This window comes from Panthera uncia, chromosome D1, assembly GCF_023721935.1.
Source record: "Panthera uncia isolate 11264 chromosome D1, Puncia_PCG_1.0, whole genome shotgun sequence".
Taxonomy (NCBI): Eukaryota; Metazoa; Chordata; class Mammalia; order Carnivora; family Felidae; genus Panthera; species Panthera uncia.
Window position 1 is genome coordinate 107,163,058 of NC_064808.1, and position 23,819 is coordinate 107,186,876.

Below are 23,819 nucleotides of genomic sequence, written 5' to 3' on the forward strand. Positions count from 1 at the left end.
TACTTGGCCATGCCTTAATATTATGAATTGCAAATTTCAAACAGTCCTTCTTTTTTTTATCCCTTTCCAGTTGTAACAAACCTATCATACTGTCTGTGTTTGTGGGACAGAAGAAACCCGTTGTTTGATGACATTTTCCAATCCAGCGCGCACACAAAAATCTGGAAATTGGCATTTATTTCTTACTATGCCCATACGGTGATTTTTTTCTACTTCCAATTTCTAACACAGCTTTTGGAAAACAGTGGATTCAATTCTCAGATATTATGATCGTTAAGACACCAGCTCCCATTTTTGTTCTGAGCAATTTTTCTGAGCCCGTTTTCCCTATCTCTACAATGAGGACACTTTCCTGTTTGCCTCGCTGCATTACTGTGATTATCCATTACAAAAATGAATAAAATACTAGTGAGCACTTATTGAGGGATTATGTACCTGACATCGAACTAAATATTTAAAGGGCATCTCATTTAACATTCATGGTAATCCGGCTTATCACTGTTTTCTAGACGATGGAACTGAGACTCAGGTGAGTTCTACACGTCACGGCAGTTCTGGGATTGGAGCTTGTGTTTCCTTGTAAATCATGCCATCTCTCAAACTGATGAAATAAAGTGTCATGAGAAAACTGTAAGATGTTACATGATCTACACTGTGAAAACAAAGATTATTTGATTGTTCGTTTGGAAAGGAAAATATTTGGCATTAAAGTGGAATCTGGGACATTGCTCAAGCACTTGTGCTCTTACACAGAGGCTGCCTCACTCCCGTATACCCTCAGGTCGCTGGTTCACCCGACGGCCAGCAGCTTGATACAGGGGCATCTGGAGGGCTGCGGTGGGCACCGCACTCCAGTCATGACGCTGCCCGCTGGGCGAGTGAGGGTTCACCAGCAGTGCCTTCTAGGGGAACGAACTTAGGCTTCCATCATAAACGCCCACACACACAGAAGTCAGATTCACTACTGGGAGGTGTTTATTTCTGCAATCTTATTACTTGTAAAACTTTCATTATACAAGTGATATATAAACTAGCCATAGGAAAATTAGTATCTAAACACAGAATCCCCAAATTAAGGAAAGTTACCTCCACTCTTACCTACTCTTATTTTTTTCTTAACATATGCCCTGCTAGACATGGTTTGATGAAGAATATTTTTCTTATTTTACAATGGGGTAATATAAAACACTATGTTTTTTTTTTTTTTTTTAATTTAATATTTATTTTTGACAGAGAGAGAGAGAGACAGACAGACACAAAGAATCTGAAGCAGGCTCCAGGCTCTGAGCTGTCAGCACAGAGCCTGATGCGGGGCTCGAACTCACTAACCTTTAGATCATGACCTGAGCTGAAATCGGAACGTAACCAATGGAGCCACCGAGGTGCCCCATAAAACACTATTTTATAATTCTTTTACTCAGAAGGAAAGGATGAATGCTTTTCATTTTATCTTATATATTAAAACTTAGTTAATGACTGCTAGTATTTTATCATATGAAAATAACAAAATTTACTCAATCTACTTATTATTTTAAGAGCTGTTTGTACTGTTTCCAGGTTTACACGGCTTAAAACTTTGATGAATTATGTGAACATCTTTGAAGAAAAACCCTAGAAGATACCTTAATTATTTAAGATGGATTTCGAGAAGTGGGGTTGCTGATCTAAATGGTACCCATCTTTGTAATGGTCATGATGTATTTTGTGCAACTTTTCTCCAGGAAGACCATGCAAATTTCTACTGTCACCAACATTGTGTGACAGCTTCTGCAGCTATGGATGGTGGACAGCCCATGTGTGTCTTTATTCTCATTTATCTTTGTCAATTTGCTCTATAGGAAATTAGATCTCTTTGTATTGAGTTTATTTTTGTAAAACAAATAGCTACATTGGTTTTTTAAATATCATAACCTGTTATAATCTGCCTGTATTTTCCATACGGTGAATTCATTTTTTACTGACTAATTTGTAAGCACTTTCAAATATATTCAAAATATTAACTTTTATTTTCCACATATGTTGCAAATATTCTCCCTACTCAGCATCTGTTTTCATTATATAACTTAGATCATGGTACTTCATTGCAATATATGTATTAAATTTTTTGTAGCCTATAAAAGTATCTTTTTTGTATCTTTAGCCTTTGGTTTCATGCTTAGAAAAATTCTTGTCATATCAGGGGATCCCCGCGAGGCTCAGTCGGTTCAACATCTGACTCTTGATTTAAGCTCAGGTCATGATCTCCTGGTTTGTAAGTCCAAGCCCTGCGTTGAGAGTCTTGTTAGATCTCTCTCTCTCTCTCTCTCTCTGCCCCTCCCCTACTCAGACTTACTCTCTCTCTCTCAAAATAAACATTTTGAGTATAATTCTTCTCATATCGTATGATCAGTCTCCATCATACGTGTTTTAGTCTTGCCCCCACAATTCCTCTAAGCTGTATTTGGTAGCATACATGATGACATCCTACAGAATTGTTAGTTTTCTAAGTGGCTGTTCTGCTGTTGCAACAGGAATATGTGGCCACGACATCCTTACACCGATCTGAAACACCACTCGTATAACTCGTTCTGCATAACGTTCTTATGAAATATTTTACTTATGCAAGTGACCCTGAATGAGTTAACTCTACAAAAGGAAAGCAACACGGAGAGAAACAAGGGGGCCTTCCTGCATGTGAAAGTAGATGTGAGGGAGGACAGACCCGGGATGTTCGATGAGGGTAATTGTGATGTCTGCAAGTTGTGTTCTGCAAGAGGATAGTGAACAGAGGAGACAGACCTGGGCTTTGTCTGCTAACCCTGGAGATGGTCCATAACCTTTCGGTGATTCCCGGAAGTAGGCAAAGGGTCTCCTGCAAGCGCTGCATGATACGTGGGTTTTCCAGGGTCTCTGGGGCAAGGCTCATGAACCAGCATGTCACCACACAGCACAGGTAATCCTGGTGCTGGCCGGCCATGGAACATGCCTGGAAGAACATTCCCGTGGATTCAACTCCATGCACATGAGTCTGGCAGGACCCAGCAGAAGGGCCACAGAGGACCACGGAATGGACTTGCTGGGCGCACAGGTGCCACAGGGGGAGAGTACCTGCCAGGAGTGGGGAGATCTGCACTTGGGGCCACCTCCTGGTGGTGCACTGAGGCTGCACGTGAGTGCTTCACAGGACACTTATTCCTGACAAGTCCATTACAAAGTGTGCAAAGAATATGACAACAACAACAACAACAACAACAACAACGGGTTCAAGGTGAATCCTTTTGCTTGTCTAAGGAGCTTTGGTAGCTAGGACAGAATGGGTGTTTCACCCCAGGCCCCGGAACCTGGACATCTGTTGTACGTGTTTGCAGTAAGAAAGTAAAATAACTCAGAAGAAAGTGCAGACTTTACAGACACCTGGATGCATACTGACGCCACAGAAAGTGTACGAGACACATGGGAGAAGATTCCTTTCGGGAAAAGCTCAAGTGGCAGAGAAGAGAGAATTTAAACCCTGGAGGATTAACTGATGAGTGAACATAATGAGAACTGATAACCACTAGGTTATCTTCTCTTTCTCTTTGACACCTGCTTGACTTTGGGACTTTCCGTTACTGTGGTGTGTACCACAGATACAACTTTTCGTTAGCTATGCTACTCTCTAAATATCGCTCATTTTTGCTACTTGAACCATATGGTCAGAGCCCTTGCAAAGGGGTGAGCCTGGGTTGCCCAGTGGGTAGGGGCTCCGCGGAAGACAGAAGTAACAAATGCTCTAGAAAGAAACCTAAGCTTGTTACGCCATCCATGACTAATTGGTGATCCAACTAGGATTTTTTGAGATGAAATACCCAATAGTGATCTCTGAAGGAAATGAATTCTTGTAGTTCTAACAACTTGAATAATGTTTATATTTAAAACCTACTTATTGTATCAAAAGTTAAAAATATTACCAACCGTCTAAAAAATTACCAAGGAACACCTGGTTTAGGGATCCTTTTTCTTTGGAGCTTGAAGCTCACTATCAAACCGCTGATGAGCCCTGTGGTAAAATACTTTTGGATTCTTTAAAACTGCCAATTTTTTTCACCTTCACTTAGGGCACCTCACTGGTCAATAGTTCTTATAAATGGATATAAAACTAACTGATTGCTCTTTAATGCCAAACAATTTCCTCTTCTGCTGAGGGGACAGCCACAGGCCCGGACTGGTTGCAGAAAGTTGGTCGCTGCATGGTGTGACGGGCAGGGTGCAGAATCGTGACTAGTGGATTGCAGTTCAGGCTTGGCAAAGGGGCCCCTCAACAGACTTCGGTTATGTCCTCAATCGTTCCATCATTATTCTTGTCTAGGGAAGGATGGCTCTCATGCAATTATCTCAAAGGCATCTTGTGAGGGTGAATCAGACAGGGTGTGCTCTGAAGGAGAAGTCTGTGAAATATGAATTGTCTTCTAGGAAATTTCTGAGTACACCTCAGGTGGATACGGCTTGCTGCGAGCTCTCGGGTTGGTTTCTGGACTTTGGTAGGATCACGCATCACCAGCACTTGGTAACCACTGGTTTCATTTCGATCCTTTGCAGGGACAGCTGAAGAAACTGATCTTGTTCTGAGTAAGGCAGGAATGTCTACACAGAGTATGCCCTTGGCGATAAACTGTGTATACTTCGTATATGGTGAACTCACAGGGAAGGGCTCCCTCCACCTGTTTTCACATGAGGCCCGCTATGAAGTATGTTCTAGCTTTTTTTTGTTTTGCTACATCGAAAAAAATGATGCCACCACATAAAGTTTAAATTTACTATGTTCAGCAGGACTGTGAATATTTTATAGATGTTAAAGTAATTTCATGATTGCTTCACCAAATTACATAAAAGATATTTACCAGTAAGCACAAGCAATGGGGATACAGAGAACTACTTAAAATAAGGTCTTAGTTTATGCTGTTGAAGGAAATCTTTCCCTTCAATTACCAAGTAACATAAATAAAAGATTTGTTGTGTGGTTCTTAAAACAACATAGCTATGATGGAACAACATCAGGCAAGAGAATAATCATCACAGGTACTGAAGTCACCACTTTTTTTTTTTAAATAGGACATCATATTCTAAATTTTTTATCTTTCTAGATTTTGAAGTTATGAGGTATTAACTTCTCTCATTATTTGGGAATGGCACCATAACGAACTAGAGAAACGTCTGAACATCGTATATGCCTCTCTGAATGTTAACTGCAAATTTAAAAACAGTAATAGGTCTTTAGAAACAGATATGTGCCCGGGCGGGGAAAAAAAAGTTTCAGGTTTATGTAAGTAAATTCTTCAGTAAGTTGATTTGCTTACCCCATAAACAAGTTCTCCTACCATCCCATTCCAGATTTTTGTGTCTGCATCCCTCGCTCCATATTTTCCATCAGGGACAATGGCAATTTTATACTTGATACCAATATGTTTTGCAATTTCAGATGCCAAATCTACACAGTAGCCTTCATACTTGTCATTTCCTTCAAACATTTCGTGATTTTTCTTGTACATAACATATGGGGATTCCTATAATGAGAGAAGTAGAACTGTAAAGGGGGAAATAATAAAACATTCCAAAGTCTTAAACTTTTCAACCGCAGAATTTGACAAAACGATTGTATTTAGTATTAGCACACACACTGATTTTGTGTGGCGAGAAATCAGTAATAAAGGATGAATAGAGAAATATGCTTACAAGTATATTCGATGGCTTTATATTGGATACTGAAAGTGAAATCTTTAAAACAGTTTTCTACTGAGTGACTCTTAAATATCTAGCACTGTGACAGGAAAAATAAACATTAATAATTGTCGAGAGAGGCATAAACTGTCATCTTTGGCAATGGGATTAGTATTCTAGAATATCTCATGAAGTTAGAGACCATTTAGTAGTTAGTCAAGGTCACAGGTCTCCATATTCTGTATCTGGTTTAGGCCACATTCAACTGTGACCTCCTTTGGGAAAAGAGCTAGACGATTTTTCTTTGCTATCTAGCATTTTGCTGGATGCCTCTCTCAGAGCAGGTGCTAGCGAGTTCAATGAAGAAATGAATTAAGAGCTTAAAAAATTTATATACTTATTTGCAATAAATCACCTTTCCTAACATTGTCCAATAATTTTGCTTTCATTAGAGTTTAATTCGGGTCGTGTGGTCCATGAAATTTTATTCTGTTCTAAAATATGTCTCCGGTGAAAACTAATAATTCCCCACCCCCCAATATGACAATCACGCCCTTCAAGTCATATTCCCATTTAGTTTTTGAAGCAAGTAAGAAAACAGGATGAAGAATGACTGTGAAAATCCTTATAATATGAAAAAGTTTACTGGTGGCTAATAATAGTAGACAGTTTTCAATTCACACACACACACACACACACCTAAACCAAATGATTTGAAGGCCATGAACTAGAGAGATAAATTAACAAACACCTGATTTTATAAATGAAGACTAAAGCCACCAAAAGACAGGTGTGGTGAACACAGCTGAGGTGTGCTGGTCACACCTCAGATTTTTTAGATTTTTTAGCCATATGCAGACAAGAAGTGACTGCTTTTGGCCACAATGTCATGGAAATCATGGATTTATAACATTGTACTGTAACAGTCACGGAGTAGTTTTCACACAACTCTTTTCTTCTCCCTCAGCCAGCATGTTAACTAGCAAAGTTGCACTTGGCTCTTGTGACTCTGCGATAGATGGTATTTCCCCTTGCATAACATGGCAAGTAGTTTCTATACTACTTCTGATTTTTAAGGACTTTGCAAACGTGGAAACTACTTTTGAAAATTTAATAAAAATGTAAATGACATGGTCCATAATTTTCTCTCAGAGATGCCCTAAGTAACTCTCCTGTGGGCAATTGTCTATGCTTGGTCCTTGAATACTACTGCCTTATGTTGACATAGTCAAGGCACCCAGAAATCTCTTGCCTCTTTGTAATTAATGAGTATTTTAACACTGGACTTGGGTGAAGAAAGTTTCTCTACCTATAAAATTAAGGCAACTAATTGTCTCTTCTTTAGATAGATGAAAACGGTTTGGTAACTTACAGAAAACATTCTCCTGTATAATTTAATTAAATTATAAATGTGGTTATGAAAATGGGTGAGTTGTTGCAGAGCAGTGTTAATTTCTAAGAGAGTTTATAAAATATTGGTAGCTACAAGGAGCTAATACTTTCCTTCTTGTTTTTTTTTTCTTGTGACAGCTAATTAAAACATGGGAGAATATGTAGAGAAAATCAAGAATTACACATTTATAAAATACACCTGAAATTGCTTCATGGTTATCACTTATAACTTTTAGTATAACACACATAAGAGTTTTCAAAAGTTGTACCGCTATGGCTCCCATGTGGTACTAAGGTTGAAGTCCAATTCTAAAGTGTGTGCAATACTTGAACACTTAAGTATTTTAGCCTTCATATACATATATGACCGTATCAGTTCATGTGCACATGATTCTCTAGCTGGTAATCACATCTGTGTTGCTAAATTCCCTCTACATTATATAGTGAGCAAGTTGCTTTAGGAAAAGCTGTGTTTCTACTGTGTACTCAAACATTTATTAAGCACCCACTGCGTGCCAGGCAGTGGGAACGAGGAGGGCAAAAATAAATAAAATGTTCCTCTTGTCCTCTTGTGATTAAGATTGTAATTCTTTGTAAAAAAGTGGTGGAGGACAATGATAAAATATAGTCGTGAATGGGGCGCCTGGGTGGCTCAGTCGGTTAAGCGTCTGACTTCAGCTCAGGTCATGATCTCAGTTTGTTAGTTCGAGCCCTGCACCGGGCTCTGTGCTGACAGCTCAGAGCCTGGAGCCTGCTTTCGGATTCTGTGTCTCATTTTCTCTCTGCCCCTCCCCAACTTGTGCTCTGTCTCTCTCTGTCTCTCAAAAATCAATAAAAATGTAAAAAAAATATATAGTTGCGAAAAATAATAGTAGGTCCGACTTATTTAGTACATGCGAAGAAATAATGCGAAGTTTTTTAACTGTACCTTTCATTTACTTTTCACATTGATATTTTGAGACAGGCACTTCCCACTTCTCAGGCAGAGAATTTGAGGCTCAGAGAGGGTAAGCAAATCATTGCATTTCACAGAAGTAGCAGAAGTGGGATCTGAATCTCTATTTTGAAGTATATGGAAATTTTTGAAGCTCTTACTGCATCTGTCAAGGTGTGTGCAGCTACTTGAGATTTGTGATTTAACTAGAGAGGGGACAGGTGTAAGTAAGGATGTGGATTTCTGTACTGTGAGTGAATGAAATACTTTATATGAAATTATAAGTACACAGTGTAGATAAAACCTCTCCTTATCTCCTCCTATTGTCTGGTACATATAAGGCACTCAATAAATCTGAAGATCTCCTAGTGGAATTGTGCTCCCTAAACAGGAGTATCAGGGCAAAGTAATTATATTAGAATTCCTGATTCAGGTCTTCAAAAGGAAAGTGACTATTAAGTGCTAGGCTATCTCTTCTGAAACACACACATGCAAATCTAAGTAAAAAAATACCTAGTTTTCTTTTCTTTTCTTTTTTCAGTTCCCTTTTTGGACAGAACGGGCCTGTCAGGGTCTTTGAGCTCCTGCCAAACGAACCAACAAAGACTGGAAGACCTTCAGCGTACTGGAGATGTTGACTAGAGATTTAGCGAGACTTTTTGCACAGGTAGGGGCATGCACAGGTACTGAGATTCAGGTGTGCGGTGCTCCAGTGTGAGAGAAACAAGATGATCACCCTCAGGAAGGTGGGAGAACAGGTGGAGAGAAAAGCGAGGCTTTTCTTGAACAAAAGATCTCCCGGTTGCTCAGCTCAACCCAGCTTCTTTGCGAGTGTCTCATTTTGCTTTTCTTTCATATTAAGTCCACATGAATAGCAGATCTTCAACACTCTCCCAACCTCGTCCTTTGCACCAACCCAATCTGACAATTTGCCCACATGTAGCCCTTCTACATTAATACAAGCCCTTGATTTAATGCAAGGTTTTGGGGGCTACTATGCCTGAAGAAAATACCAAATCTTCTCAATAGAAAAGAAAATAGAGTCCTGGTTAGTCATTAAGGGGGATTTGTGGGGCGTCTTTGATATGCAGCCTTATGGAGTCCCGGGTATTGAACTGTGAATAAAAGTGGAAAGATCAGACAAGCAGAATATAACCACTTAGTTCTGCCTTAAGAGTATAACCTCCCATCTTTATTATCAACTACTGTGCTCTTTGGGGCAGTAATTCCTCAGAAGTTATTTTAAATGCATTACTTCTTAGTGATTATGAGTTTATGACTACAATTTCCATAATGGGTAGTGCTCTACATCTGCTCTGCTATTTCAGGAAAGAAATCAATCCCTGTCTGAAACTGCTACATCAGGGCTTGCTTATGAAAATGTTTGTGTAAATGAATTAAGATGATTTTCAATCGATAAAGTATTTTCCTACTGAGAAAAATTTTGGGGGTTATTTGTATTTAGTAGAAGTAAAACTGTTGAAAGAGATACTTATTAGGACGTTTTTAAGATTTTCTAAACATCATGAATATAAACATTACAAGCACTGTTGAAAAGAGTTAAAACAATAAAATCAGTACTATCAACCAAAGTCAGTTCCTATGTGATATTTCCTTTTCCCTGAAGAATATTAATGGATGTAGATAATTGATCCCATGGGTAAAATTCTTAAAGGTGGGAATTAAAAGGTTATTATTCAATTCAGAAAAAAATGAATAAATTGGATGGCTGCACAATTTTAAGTTCATTCAAAATAAGGTATTTCAAAACCGAGTGCTAAGCCCTTCAGAGGCAGGCATATGTATGGGGAAATTAGTATTTAGTACAAGGGAGAGAATAAATACGTCTATGTTTTTGTGCATAGGTCTATGTACATGTGCATATATTATATAAAATATGTGTGTACTGTTATATGTGCACATGTATATAGACAGTGCGTATCTATAAAATCCTATAGAAAATACGAAACATTTAACAAAAGGTATAATAGAGTAACCTCTGGAAAGATCATGTGTGATAAGTAAAACTGCTTTCAAGTTTGTAACATAATTCTGATGCTGTAGTGAATAAATCTGGATGTATGTATGCACAATCTTCCCCAAGGTTTGTTACGTTCACAAGACGGTAAGAAATACCTTCTAAGCTGAGTCATGCATCATAAGCATTGTTTAGCTTCAGAAGTGAACATGCAGGGGGAAATGGGCTCGGCTGAAATACCGCTTTATCTCTCCTTTTCCGGAGAGTTCCGCAGCCCGAGTAGTGAGATCACAGACGGAACCACCATTCTTGCTTTTCTCTACGGCACTAATGCCTTTTCCTCAACCGCGCATCCTCAAACCACATGGTGCAGACCTGGCTTTCTTGGGTTGTTGACAGGAATTGTTACTTACAATTCAGAAAGTTAGGAGGGCTCAGAGTCTCATATACAATTACAGACTTTATAAAATTTTTATAAGTTTTGGTCACTAAGGCTGACAGAAGACAGTGAGCATCTGAACTCAAAACTTCAGACCTTCCAACTCTGTAGTCCTGACCCTCATGGGAAGGCACTACCAATTTTACATTTTATGCACATTCAGCTAAGTTGCTGTCAGCATGACTATATTCAGGTGGAATAAGCCATTCAAACGGAGACCCCACTCTAGATATACAACACGGTTCTAAGGGGAAAAAAAACAAATTTCACCAGTTCAAAAAGCAGAAGCCACACTTTACTTGAGCATGAGATCTAAAATATTCATCTACTGCCTGTTGTCTGCTTTCTCTCACTAGAATATAAACTCATCTGAGTGCAGGGTTTTGTCTGTTTTGTTGTGCAGCATATCCCGTGCCCAGCTTAATAAATATTTGTGGATGAATAAATGAATTTCTCAATCAATTTTATTTAACAGCATGTATCATTACAATGTATCGACACATAAATAACAACATACACAAAGGAAAGACAAATGGGAGAACAGCAACGTCATATCAGTTTTGATCAAAACGAATGATTTCCAGGGCCACAACACTCTCAACCTTCCGTGTCTGGGTACGTGTCTCGTGCACGTTACAGTGTCTAACCAGTGCCATCTGTGTTGGGAGTTCTCAGTTGAATTTGGGAGATTTTTACATGTTGGTGCCAATATCTCATTCATCTACAAGGAATCAGATTTTGTTCAAAATGAACGAGATGGTGGAGTGGTCATAGGTCCCGGGTGACCATTTTCAACAAGAGCAAACACAAGGAACACTTTGAGGGAAAAGATTCTGGTATGTTTTTAAATTACTGAATCATTATGCAATTGCACAGCCCAGAGGTATTACTATAGGAAGATTACATTTTTATACAAAAGACAAATACGAGTATTGCACTGTTTTAATAGCAAAAATATTGATATCACTGTCAAACAACAGTTAACTTTACAGAATATTCTTTACGTATATAAGAAACCACTGAATCTCAATCACTGTAACTTATGTTTTGGTAGCATGCTTCCCGAAAATGAGCCATGCTTGCAAGGTGATTCAATATTTTGGTTTCAAGAATTAGATCTCCCGTGCCTTTAATAACATGGACAAAAAGGAGACTGTCTACATTATACCTATAATGCACATGAAAACACTTTATTTCACACAGAACAGGCAAGATTTCAGAGAACCTTTAAAGAAAACAGCTGTGTATACTCAGAAAACAAGCACACAAACTCAGAGATATTTACGTTTAGAAGACCTTCACTTGGAATTAGAAGTGACAGAATTCCACCTTTCTGTACAATGCCCTCGTTTCAAGATAGGGGAATTGATAGGTCAAAATTACTGAGTGATTCTTTTTCGACATCTATGGATTTTCTTGAGAAAGAGGATTAATTCTTCTTTTGTTCTAGTATCTCGGAAAAGTCACAGAACTTAAAAAAAAATTTTTTTCTGGTAGTCCAGAGCTGGTCATCCAAGAAGAATCCCACATGAAAAATTAGCTTAAATCTACTACACAGGAGAACAAGACGTGAGCCTTAGTTAGGAATGGTCGAACAGCGTGGAACTCATTTCCTTCTTGATCAATTTCTTAAAATAGGATTCTTCATCAGAGGCTGAAAAGAGGAGGACTGTACTGAAGTACGACTTTCCATTACTGTGTCTTTTTTAGGAAAAGAAATATAGACGTGTGTATATATATATATATATATATATATATATATATATACTATATATATTATATACTGCTTTTCAAGTCCCATGCAACTGTTACACAATTAATTAGAAGGTGTATATTTTGCACTCTTACACAAAAAACTGCTGTAAGTCGGTTTGCATTCTAAAATCATCAACCTTCAATCAAGGCTTGGCAGATTAACAGTAAATTGCTAGCTGGTGATGCAACACAGAGAAAACGAATCCCAGCACACGGAGGCTTCTTTCTCTCTGGCATTTTCTCACGCTTTGACCTCAGGGCCAAGAGTTTTGGAAATAACTTGAAGTTACTAAAAACTAAAGTTACATAAGCTAAGAGTTAAATAACATAAAATACTTCCACTTTATTTAGAGGAAGGGCTTCATGAATTATTAAAAATGTGTTCTGCCTAACGAGACAGTGAGCTGAGGATATAGGTCACCGACTGTTCATCTCCTTTGACCAGCATTGACTCTAAAGGGCAGGCTTGACTTTAGGGGAGAAAAATACACCAGATATTCTCTATTATTTAAAAGGTATTTTCATTAGGATAGCTTTGAGAAAATATCCTTAAAACTTGGAGTATTTTTCATTTTATGATGTGGTGGAATGGAGGAGTCGTATTTTTCTTAAATCTTAAGAGAAGTCCAAAAATTATATTGCGTATATGTCAGTGGTCAATGAGAAAAATAATCGGTGCAAAACACCCTTTCCACGTGAAAAATAAATATAAAATAAAAATTTGAAAGCATTAGGTCTATAAAACATGCTCATTAAAATCTTTACATTCATATCCTCACTATTATAAACAGACAATGCAAATCACTATCCAATGATTAAACTACTTGAAACTTATCCATTTGAACACTATTAACTATTATTACATTGATGTTTAAAAAAACAGTAACAACAATAATATGGTGTTTACTACCAGATATTTTTCTGTGATTGGCTGCTGCTTTTCTCATGTTCATTCTTGTGTCCTTTGGAATGTTAGCATTTCATCCATTTCTAACTAGAGTGTGACAGTTTCAATTGTTAACATCTGAGCATTTTTCCAAGAACAACAGTGCAACAAAAGATAATACAAATGAAAGTACTCAAAGCTCAGGACAAACCTATTCAGGGCCTCAACGGACTCCCGTGGCTCATGTGACCCATGACCCATGCCACCACACGTATGATGCAGCGCTCACCCTGTTCCCCATGGCTGGGGAATCAAATCTGCCTGTGGACAAGACGGAACAGCAAAAAGCATAGACCAAAACTTACCATAATTGTGGTTACAACCACTGTTCTGTTCTCAATAGCTGCTGTGTCATTGCCAAGAGTGGGCACGTCCTGAATCAAGACTAATTTATCCATATCATTCCAGTAACCAACCTGCAGAACAGAGAAAATTGTTGAAGACGCATTTTAGAATAGTCTTCTTTAGCTCTTTTGGGAACAATGAGAGGTATTAATAAGCAGGCAGATTTAAAAAGGAGATAAAAAGAAGGCTTTGGGAGTTTTCTTAGTTGGCAATGAGCCGATTTTTCTGATGTTAATGATACTGCCTGGTTGTACATTTGGCAACTTCACAATATACCGTCGTGGAGTGGCCACGACATTGGGGAGGAGGGGTTCAAAAAAGAATAGGGATACAGATGGAAAACCATTTTATGTTGAGCCTCTCTTCTAGTGGGACTGTCACCTTCTAAAATTAATTTACATGGTTTTATCAATGTTACTGGTTTGATCGTAAAGGGAATATATACGGGTTATTTTCAAGCAAAAAAAGTCTTGCATATTTTTGAGGCAATATAGAAATAGTTTTGGGTTTTACATAACCTAGCCCCGGGGTAAAAGCCTGACCACTTTCTAAAAGGCTACATACCTCAGAGATTAATATTAATGAGCAGTATTTTCACTTTCAAAGATAACACTTAAGTTTGTATTCTTGCATTTTTACATCCTTGTATTACTTTCTCATTTGGACATGAAACAAAGTCCTCTCCATAAAATCTATTAAGTGCTTAGTTAAGTACTTTACAAAGTAATGAACTGTGACGGGGTCCTAAAGGAAATCCAGGGCTCTTTGTATCATGTAGACCATGAAGTAATAGGAACAGCCACCACGTGGGCTGCTTGCACTGGGACACACACTGTATCCGATGTGTTTTGTTTAGATGCATGGGCAAGTTTATACACACAGCAAATTCAGAAGTAGGTGCATTTATGAAACAGATTTTGGACATGAGGGCCTATAGGTTAAATACACTGCACTCGGGAATACTCCATGGGGTCAGAATTCAAAAGTCAGGTCTGCAGGACACAGAGACCACACACTTTGCTATTAGGCTCCACAACCTTCTCAAACAGGCGTTCACTTAATACTTGCTTAACTTCCTTCCTGAATTTCTGGATGCAGGTGATCATACTCGTGTCTCCAATAAAATGTATGTAATTGCTTACTGGTCTCATTTGTTCCAGTATGTTCTGGAAGTCTCTCCTGCTTCTTCCAAGCTTCTTAACTATTGTGTTAGTATTTGTGAACATAGTAAAATGAAGTAAGGATTAACATGTCAGAAAGAGGCACCATATTATTCACAAATGTTGCATGTATCATCATAAGGTAGACAGAGGAAACTGACTGTCATTAAGAAAGTTTGATACAGTTCTTAGTTTGATCTGAAATCATGACCGTACAGCAATTCAGCAATTGTTTTCAAGTGTCCGAAAGAATCTATTTGTAGCTGACGTTTATTTAAGAACTCAGTTAAAAAGTTAATTTAAAAACAAGTACGCCTCTGAGACATACACACACATCCTCATAACCCTCAATTCCTATGTGTACTTAAAGAAAAGCAACATGTCAGTCAACAGGCTTCCAGTTAATTCTCCTTTCCGCATGACAATTATAAGATGTGAAAATAGGCTTTACAGTTTAGCACTTCATTAAGAGGCAGCCACCTTCCAGGTCCCAGCAGCTCATTGTCTAGGAATGGCATTTTTCTTTCTTAATGAGTTCCCACAACAGAAAAAACACAGATTTGGGACACATCCTGGAGACTCCTCAGATGTTGGCAAGACCTTGACATTTCGCATTTAAAAATGGCCTGCGGCTTCATGACTCTCGACCCTCAAAAGATAAGTGATTTAGAAGTGCTGACAAGTTAACGTAATAAGCAAAATTTTACCTAACTGGATGTGTTTGCCTTTTATTTACTTGCAATTCTGCGCAAAAAGAAAACCAGGGCTTGGGGTATGGGACCATTCATGGCAAATCTCATTAGACCATGGACTCACTGGGAATTGAGTCAATTAGAGCGGACAGCGATATAGGGGTCACCTCCTGAAGAAAGGAATCTTGAGAGTTGGGACCTAGAACCTCACGTGAGTTGCAGTTTCTCTCTTTAGTTCGTCACACCGTTGCACAATGTACTGGCAACTTTTCCCAAGCCTGATCTCATTTAATCAGATGGGGAGCTAGGCATTTTTCCTAGAGACAGAAATTGGGGGAAGGATACTTTTGTAATGCTAGAGCAAAAATAGGGAAGCATTTAAATCACTAAAACAGCAGCGATGTCAGAAAAATATTTGTCTTCTTTGGACTCCTAAAGGTGAATTGTGCATAAATATCGCCGTACTATGAGTGAACATCTCTGTTTTTACAGGGGACCTTGACTGTGATGTAGGGATCTGGTGAGGACTGAGGGGCCATGAGGAGCCCCTGTTGTACTTAAAGCTTGCTCCTGGGAGGGCTGATAAGACCAGACCTGTCCCCCGAAAACAGGAATCTCATACCAGCCCTAAAGAGAACTCTTAGAGGCCCTGGGACTGACAGGGTTTCACAGCAATGAAGAGAGTGAGCTCTGGAGCCTGGTGAACCCTGGTTTCCACCCCATCTCCACGTCTTTCTAGCTGAACATCGCTGGGCAGGTTAGTTTCTATGAGCCTTACTTTTCTTTAAAATGAGAATAAGCAGGGGTGCCTGGGTGGCTCGGTTGGTCAAGCTTCTGACTCTTGATTTCGGCACAGGTCATGATCTCATGGTTCAGGGGATTGAGCCCCGCCCCCGGGATCTGTGCTGACAGGACAGAGCCTGCTTGGGATTCTCCCTCCCTCTCTCTCTTTCTTAAAAATAAATAAACTTAAAAAAAAAATAAAATCAGAAAAAATGTGTCTCACCTTCAGGCTTTGTGTGGATTAAATGTAGAAATGCACATCAGTTTTCCATTTTGGTGTGTGGCATGCAACCTGCTCTCAATAAATACAATTGTTCCAATTAAAAATCCCTGCACCAGGCACATCTGGTTCCAGGGCACTTCCTGGGGGTCAGTGGAGTGGAAAGGTCCCACCACACTCAGGAGCCAGCGTTTCTGAAAGAGCGTCGTGGCTGCTCCTTAAGGAGTCTCTCCATCAGTTCCTCTGTTACAGAAGTCACGGAAACTGACAGGCAGACCTTCTGATCTATTTTCAGAGACAGCTCCCTTGCCGGCAACTGTTCCATTTACAAGAACGATCGCTCAGTTTGCAGACATTCTGCCGAGTTCCACCAGCAGCAGAGTGTTTCTCGGCGTGGCTCGTTTTTAAGTTTGATATTCCTGACAGAAGGCCCAAGTTGCTCGCTGCCACGAGCAGCGAAAACGAAGACGGATGAGTCTACCCGATTTTACACTTCGTATTTCTTTTAAGGGTTTTGGATGGATGTCAGCTGAGTGGGAAGATGTTCATCACTCTCCCAACTTGCTCTCTAACCTTCGCCTCCAAAAACCTTAATTGCTGTTAGCGTCACGGTTCAACAGGCCATGGAAGGATTCAGCGCCATATACAGCTCCCTTGCTATTACTGCCAGTTACCAGCAGCTTCCTTTTTCTTCTTTCTTTTATGGAGAGGTCATTCTACTCTCTGTGCTTACTGTTTTGTGAAGTAGGGGGTGGTCTTTTGCATTTCGCAAAGCTTCTGTTTACATGGCTCCTCTTGCAAAGTCTGGTGTTTGTCGTAAGGTATGCCTGGAGGTGAGCCACTGTTGTTAGGGTGGGGACTCTGTCCGCTCCACAGAGGGGAGAAGCTTTTGCCCCAAACGGGCTGCCTCCTTTCTTGTCGCTGGCTGTGTGTGGACGCAGTGGGTCCAGTCGGTGTGTACATGGGACTCACCACGTTTCTTCCTGGGAGCACATCTCATTCCCTTGCCACGGGCGCTGTCCTTGGAGGGGCCCATGGGGCAGGCCTGTTCCACAGGTGCCCTGTCACCTGCTCTTCCTGACCTGCTTCAGGTTCTCACCACGTCCAGCCTCCCTTTCCACCTGTCCGAACGCTGGTTTCCTGCGTCTAAAGCCTCCCTCCTCGACACAGCCTTCCTTGATTTGTCTTCCTCCAGCTGGAAGGGATCTCCTCCTCTTGAGGATTTCCACATGCCTTCTCTTTAACTGTCAAGGAAATGACTATATTCTACCGTGCGGAAAGTAAACTCCTTTGGAGCAGGACCACTCGGGTGGGGTAATAATGTAGAAGGTTCTGGAGTCAGACACATCTGAATTAAAGTCTTTGTTTTCTCATTGCTGGGCCTGAGACAAGGAGCTATAACCTGTCCGGCCGTAGTTTTCTCGTTGGAAAAAGGGAGCTCATAGTACTCACATTACAGGTTTGTTGGATTAAGTCACACCAAGTCCAGTGTTTGGGACACAGCAGGCATTCCATACGTTCTAGCTACGATTACTGCATTGTAGCAGGAAATTATACATCAGACAGTTTTTTAAAACAGCCAAGGCTTGAGACAATTTTTAGATGAGGGAACTGAACACGTCTTTCCTTGAGCATCCTAGCTAATCCTAGTGAAAGGAATGTTAAAAATTATATGTGTTGGGTATAAAGTACCTACTAACTACCTAGATTGGATTGTCTGGTTCCGTAACATCAAGTACTGGCTGGATGTTCAGACGACCAATGATATGCCCAGTCACGTCATCGGACCAGCAGAGTCACCTTCTGAAATCCAGGAAGCTGGCATCAGCAGCTTCCTATCCAACTTCCCCATCCCCTCAATTAGAGTTTCCCAGGTGTTTGTTCCTCTACCCTGCTGGCCAAGTGATAAACTTAATCTCATCTTCTATTTGCTCTTTCTTTTGTTCATTGCAATGTGTTTACTTGCTTATTTCAAGAATGTTTCATCTGTTCTAAATATGTTTTTGTTGTTCTGATGATTTCATAAATGACTGCATGGAGGTGAGTACGTGTCTTATCTGCAAGGTATGCTTTCCTGCACTGTAAATTTTGGTTTTTGAGACTCTATTTGCTAAATCTTTTTTTAAAAAAATGTATTGTTTCCACTTTGGATACAGGATATAAACAGCATATAAATTAGTTTGTTTCAGCTTTGGCATACCATTAAATATCAATTATGTGACACAGGAATTTATTTCAGTTCAGATTATTAAAAACAATGCTATTTGTAAGTACTCACATTTAAAAACCAATGTAGACCATCCAGCTACCTATTACGTATAAGCCTTTAAAAATGTCAAATGCAAACTAAGAAGACCGGTTGAGTGTGGCTCACCTTTCTAGGCCCTGTGCTCTTCAGCTCAAACACATCCATTGTGTAATTGACCCTGCGTCCATAGTGGTCAAACTGAACATTTCCTGTCAGTCCTTGAATTCGAACCTATGAATGAAAAACAACACCCACACATATATTCATTTGCCATTTTGCTTACAGAAATCTTGACTTCATTTGCTATAACTATAAGCTACGAATAACTAAAATACCATAGGGTATTTGAGCTGCTGGGATATAATCTGAAAGAAGTAAATCAAAGGGATATAATCAATTCTGATATATACTTGAAAGAGGAATATGTTTTGTTTTTTTATGTGATAAAGAATACTTCCTTAATATTGAAGTACTGCCTATGGGAAAGGAAATATGGGTTATTTATAGTTGCTTTTCAGTTTTATCTATGTATTCACATAACACATTAAATAGTCCTGATAACCATACTGTATCATATTCTCCTTGATAATATTAAAATTAAGCCCTGAGGGGTTTAAAATACAGATATACTAAAAAAAACTTTCAAGGGTTTTTTATTCCAAATTTCCTTTTAATTCATTTTTACCTGTGATCTGAACTCATGGCATTTCAGAACGTTTAAAATGTAAGATTACAAATATACACATATTACGTTAATCATTTGAAAAATACTGTTAGTATATTCCAAACAGAGTAAAATAAACAAATTACTTAATCCAAGTTTACAAGGCAATTTAAAGATCTACTGTGGTAGTAATTAGCAGTAGTTAAAAAACATTTCTAGTTCTTGGATGTTCTGGCCCTAAGATAGCATGGACTTCCTAGAGTCCTCGTAGTTAGATAGGTCAATGTGACTGAAATAAGTGAGTTGTAAACAGAGGTAGTGAGTGTCACCACTGGGTCACAGCATTTAATTGCCAATTCAAAACCTTCCATAACTCTCTTTCTCTTTGTAGCATTTGAGACGGTTATTGCTGTGTTAGCCTGAGTGATTACAACAGGCAGAGTACCTCTCCTAATCTAACGTGTGTGTGTGAGTGAGAAATACTCCTGTTGTTTGAAGTCACTAGGACTTGGGGTTGTGACTGTGACATGACCTAGTTTATCTTGACTAAGCATCTATATAAGATATGAACAGTATTCTACTTAGTATTTTATTTAGAAATGTCTCAAAAATGATAATGGCTTAATATATTAAAATGGCAATTGTAATATAGATTTACTCTCAAAAAAATTATTCCATTTTCTTGAAGATGCCACACTTAACACTGTGAAATCAACTGAACTTAATTAAATAAAATTGTGAGTTACCTGTTTGAGTGTCCTCTCCATGTCAATTCCCTGGCCCCATGGAGCAGCAGGATTTGCCAGACAATCCCCAGCATTTCCTCTCCTTGAAATATCAATTTTCTGCCTCCTAAGATTTCGGAAAGTTTCAGCCATCACAAGGACTCCATCATAAGTCAGAGCAGACGTATACTAACAAAATGAAAGTAATTATAATGGTGAATGATCAACTCTTATCAGTCACCAGGAACAGTCTTGGGGTCCTTGAGCACCCGAAGAGGGGCCATTAAACAGCCTCTTGCCTGAAGGACAGTTAAATTACTGATATTTAATTGACTCTAGCTTCAGAAATTTCTATTATCACTTTATTACAAAGAGTGTATACTGAATCTTACCACTCTGATTTTAAAAGGGGAAAACACACTCTGAAAAATAGAAATTTTAATGCACAGTTTTCCATTGGGTGAGAAAAGCAAGACCCCTTGGTGAGGTCTTTTCACTGGGTCCGAGTAGAAACAGATGAAGTGCGAGCAGCTAAGTGCATTATTACCACCATCTGCCTTGTAGTCATGTGCTGCGGCTGAGTCCAGAATGGCTGGGGTGCCTCATTCTCCTCTTCTGAAATGCCCAGCAGGGCTCCTTAAGATTTATTGTGCATTTACTGACTTGAAGTGTCTATGTCGGTTTGGTTTCTCAGAAGAATGTGGGAATGTTTACTGTCACCTAGCCATAAGATGCCAGAAACAACATCTACTTATTGAAGTGTATGTACCCGTCACTGTGCTACATAGGAATGAATATAGTTAGGTCCATGCATGTTGTCCAGTGTGCATGTGCACGGGAACATTAGGTCATCCCCCTAAGTTTCTGCTGTCACATAGGGTCAAAGTAGAGACCTGAAGTGAGGACCCTGTGCTTTCTGATGATGCCCCTTGCTTCTCTGTGAGAAAAGACAAAGCCCTCAGGAAAAAATTATTCAGGAAAAAATTATTCAGGATAGAAGAGGAAGCGAGAGGAAAAACCAAGAACATGTAACTTGTTTAAGCTGAAAATAAAAAGAACAGTGCCCTGGGGCGCCTGGGTGGCTCAGTCGGTTCAGCGTCCGACTTTGGCTCAGGTCATGATCTCACGGCTGGTGAGTTTGAGCCCCGTGTCAGGCTCTGTGCTGACAGCTCAGACTGGAGCCCGCTTCGGATTCTGTGTCTCCCTCTCTCTCTGCCTGTAACCCACATGCATTCTGTCTCTGTCTCTCTCAAAAATAAACAAACATTAAAAAAAAAAAGAACAGGGAATATGTGTTGGCTTTGACTCGGCAATGCCTGAACACGTGGAACACAGGGCACAATTTTCCTGAAGCACAGCAGAGCGCCAACCACCAATCATGACAAAGCCCTGCCTGATCTCTTTCCCGAGTTCCATCTGGTCAGATCTCTATGATGAAAACATTGTAAGCCTGTACAGGAGGCAGTTCTGTGCTGTGGAAGGTAGAGGATGTCCCCTTGCTTTGCTGCTAGCAAAGGAAGAAAAATCATTTGAAATTCAAATTGCAGAAAGTAAACTTAGGCGATGTGACTAGTAGGCACACCAGCTGGAGAAGACAGAATGAAACGTGGATGAGGTCAAGAATATAAATCCTAACAAAGAACCTTTCTATGTAGAGAGCCCAATTAAAACGCTTCATCAGGAACATGTATGGGAGACCTATAAACTATGAGCCTTGCAACATATTCTCCTAGACATGATGAGATACGTGTAAGGGCAGGCATGTACCATAGGTAAGGGCCAGCTACCCTCGTAGCTGGGATAATGTTCTACCTCCTCCCCTGCCTGGACCAGACATCTCTGAGCAGAGAAAGCCATCAAGTCATGTTGTTGTTGTTGTTGTTTTGGAAAGTAATAAAATAAGAACAAGAAAGAAAGGAGAACTTCCTAAAGACCTAAAACACCTGAGAAAAATGCAGTGTTGGTATTTTAGGTTTCAAGAAAGGAAACAACAACAACAACAACAACAACAACGCATTGTCACTTGTTTAATAGGGAGAATAAAGCTGAGAAGAGATGGCACCAAAAAGCGAATGCACTTGCTGTGTTTTAAAAAGTCCATCCATTTTCACGAAACAAGTGAACTCCAAAGCAGAACAGATATCACACAGAGTGGAGCGTGAGTGGCAAGGGCCTTTGACAGGTTGGAGAGCTGGGACTTGGGAAGATGTAGTGGTTTATATAGATTTTCCTTTTTTGAAGGATATAATTCTCTTCCACGTGTCTTATTGTGTTAATGTCCAAGAAATCAGATTTATGGACGCACATTTCTAGATGGCATCTAGAAAATTCTTACTGACAAAACACTTCATTTTAGGGCTGGGTAAAACTCGGGTTTGGCCTGGAGTTATTCCTGCTTTAAATGGTGATGACAATGGTGAAGTGAGTTCTGGTTACCCAGGTTCAGAGATAACAAGACAGAGTTTGGCAGAATCATAGTGCAGCGCTGAGAGCCTGAGCTTTGAAAGGCTGAGAGCCTGAGCTTTGAAAGGAAAAGGACTACGTGAATTCTAACTTGTTACTCCTAGTTTTATGGGAATGAGTACACTTTCCAGCTATGGAACACAAAACAGATCAGAATCAAACCAAACAAGCTAATAGTGACTATTTCCTGTGGTTGTTGCAAGGATGAAATACCACATCTGAGAACTCTTTGAAAAATGTGCTAGACACTGGCTAGGAATGGCAAAGTCTACAAAGACGTGTCCTAGATGGTTACTGCTGCAAAGGAGTTTACAGAAGTGCAACAATAAGCATATAAAAAATTACATTAAGTCCTCTGTGAGAATTACACAATTAAATAACATGGAGATTACACAGCAGAAAGGGATTGTATTTACGGGGAGACTAAGGAAAGGCTTCATAGACAAAGTAGGATTTGAGATGAAGGCTCATATAAGGTGGTTGGGTTTGGACAGCTGGAAATAAAGGTAGCTAAGGTGGGAGCAAGGACACAGGGACTGGTAAGGAGGGGAAAACTTCAGGGCCGTCCAGTGTGGCTGGCCAGAAAGGCAGCAGAAGCACCCATGACTGGAAAGACCTGCTGGGCCTGCACTGTGGAGTGCCTCTATTCCAGAAGGTTTCCTTTTCTTCACAGCAGGGGGGTGACACGATCAGAAATCGTGTTTCAAATCTTTGATGAGGCACCAAAGAAACTCAAGGGAAGTTCAGTTAAGTACATTTGATCCTCATTACTCACGGATCCAATATTTGCAAATTCACCTACTTCCTAAATTTGTTTGATATGCCCGAATCAATAGCTGCAGGGGGTCATCAGCAGACGTGTGTGGAGTTGGTGAAAAACAGGGTCACGCAACACACGCACACCCAGCTGCAGTCAACCAAGGCAACACTCTGCCTCCTTGTGTCTCCTCCCACACTGTAAACAAGGGGCCTCTTGTGGTCTACTTCGTGCCAGATTTTTCCACAGTGATGTGCTTTTTGCTGAGGATTTCACTTTTCAAGATGACCCAAAAGTGTAGTGCTGCTGTGCTATGTAGTGATCTTCCGTGCAAGAAGGCTGTGGTGTGCCTTGTGGAGAAAATACACATGTCAGATAAGCCCTGTGGAGGAATGAGTGACAGTGCTGTTGCCTACGAATTCAATGTTAATGAATTAACAATGCAATACATAGGGTGTCTGTAAACAGACTTAAAACAACATGTCATATGATATGTGTTGAATGGTTGACAAAAATGTTATGGCCAGAGGCTTGTAAGAACCTAACGTTGTATTTCCCTTAGGAGCACGTGTTCACATGTCACTCATTGTTCATGGCAACCGTATAGACCATAAATACCATGTGTAATGAGAATTGATCGCG

At 39.8% G+C, this 23,819-nt stretch overlaps 1 protein-coding gene across 3 annotated transcripts in view; it reads right to left on the reverse strand.

The window, feature by feature from the left end:
• Nucleotides 1-23,819, reverse strand: part of GRIA4 (glutamate ionotropic receptor AMPA type subunit 4) — a 394,136-nt gene that overhangs the window by 48,423 nt on the left and 321,894 nt on the right. For all 3 annotated transcript variants that reach the window (XM_049614164.1, XM_049614163.1, XM_049614162.1), the window contains 4 exons: nt 19,979-20,146; nt 18,695-18,799; nt 13,426-13,536; nt 5,316-5,522 (listed from right to left, as the gene is read on the reverse strand). In XM_049614164.1, coding sequence (XP_049470121.1) covers nt 5,316-5,522; nt 13,426-13,536; nt 18,695-18,799; nt 19,979-20,146 — 591 coding nt within the window. The remainder of the gene's footprint in view (nt 1-5,315; nt 5,523-13,425; nt 13,537-18,694; nt 18,800-19,978; nt 20,147-23,819) is intronic.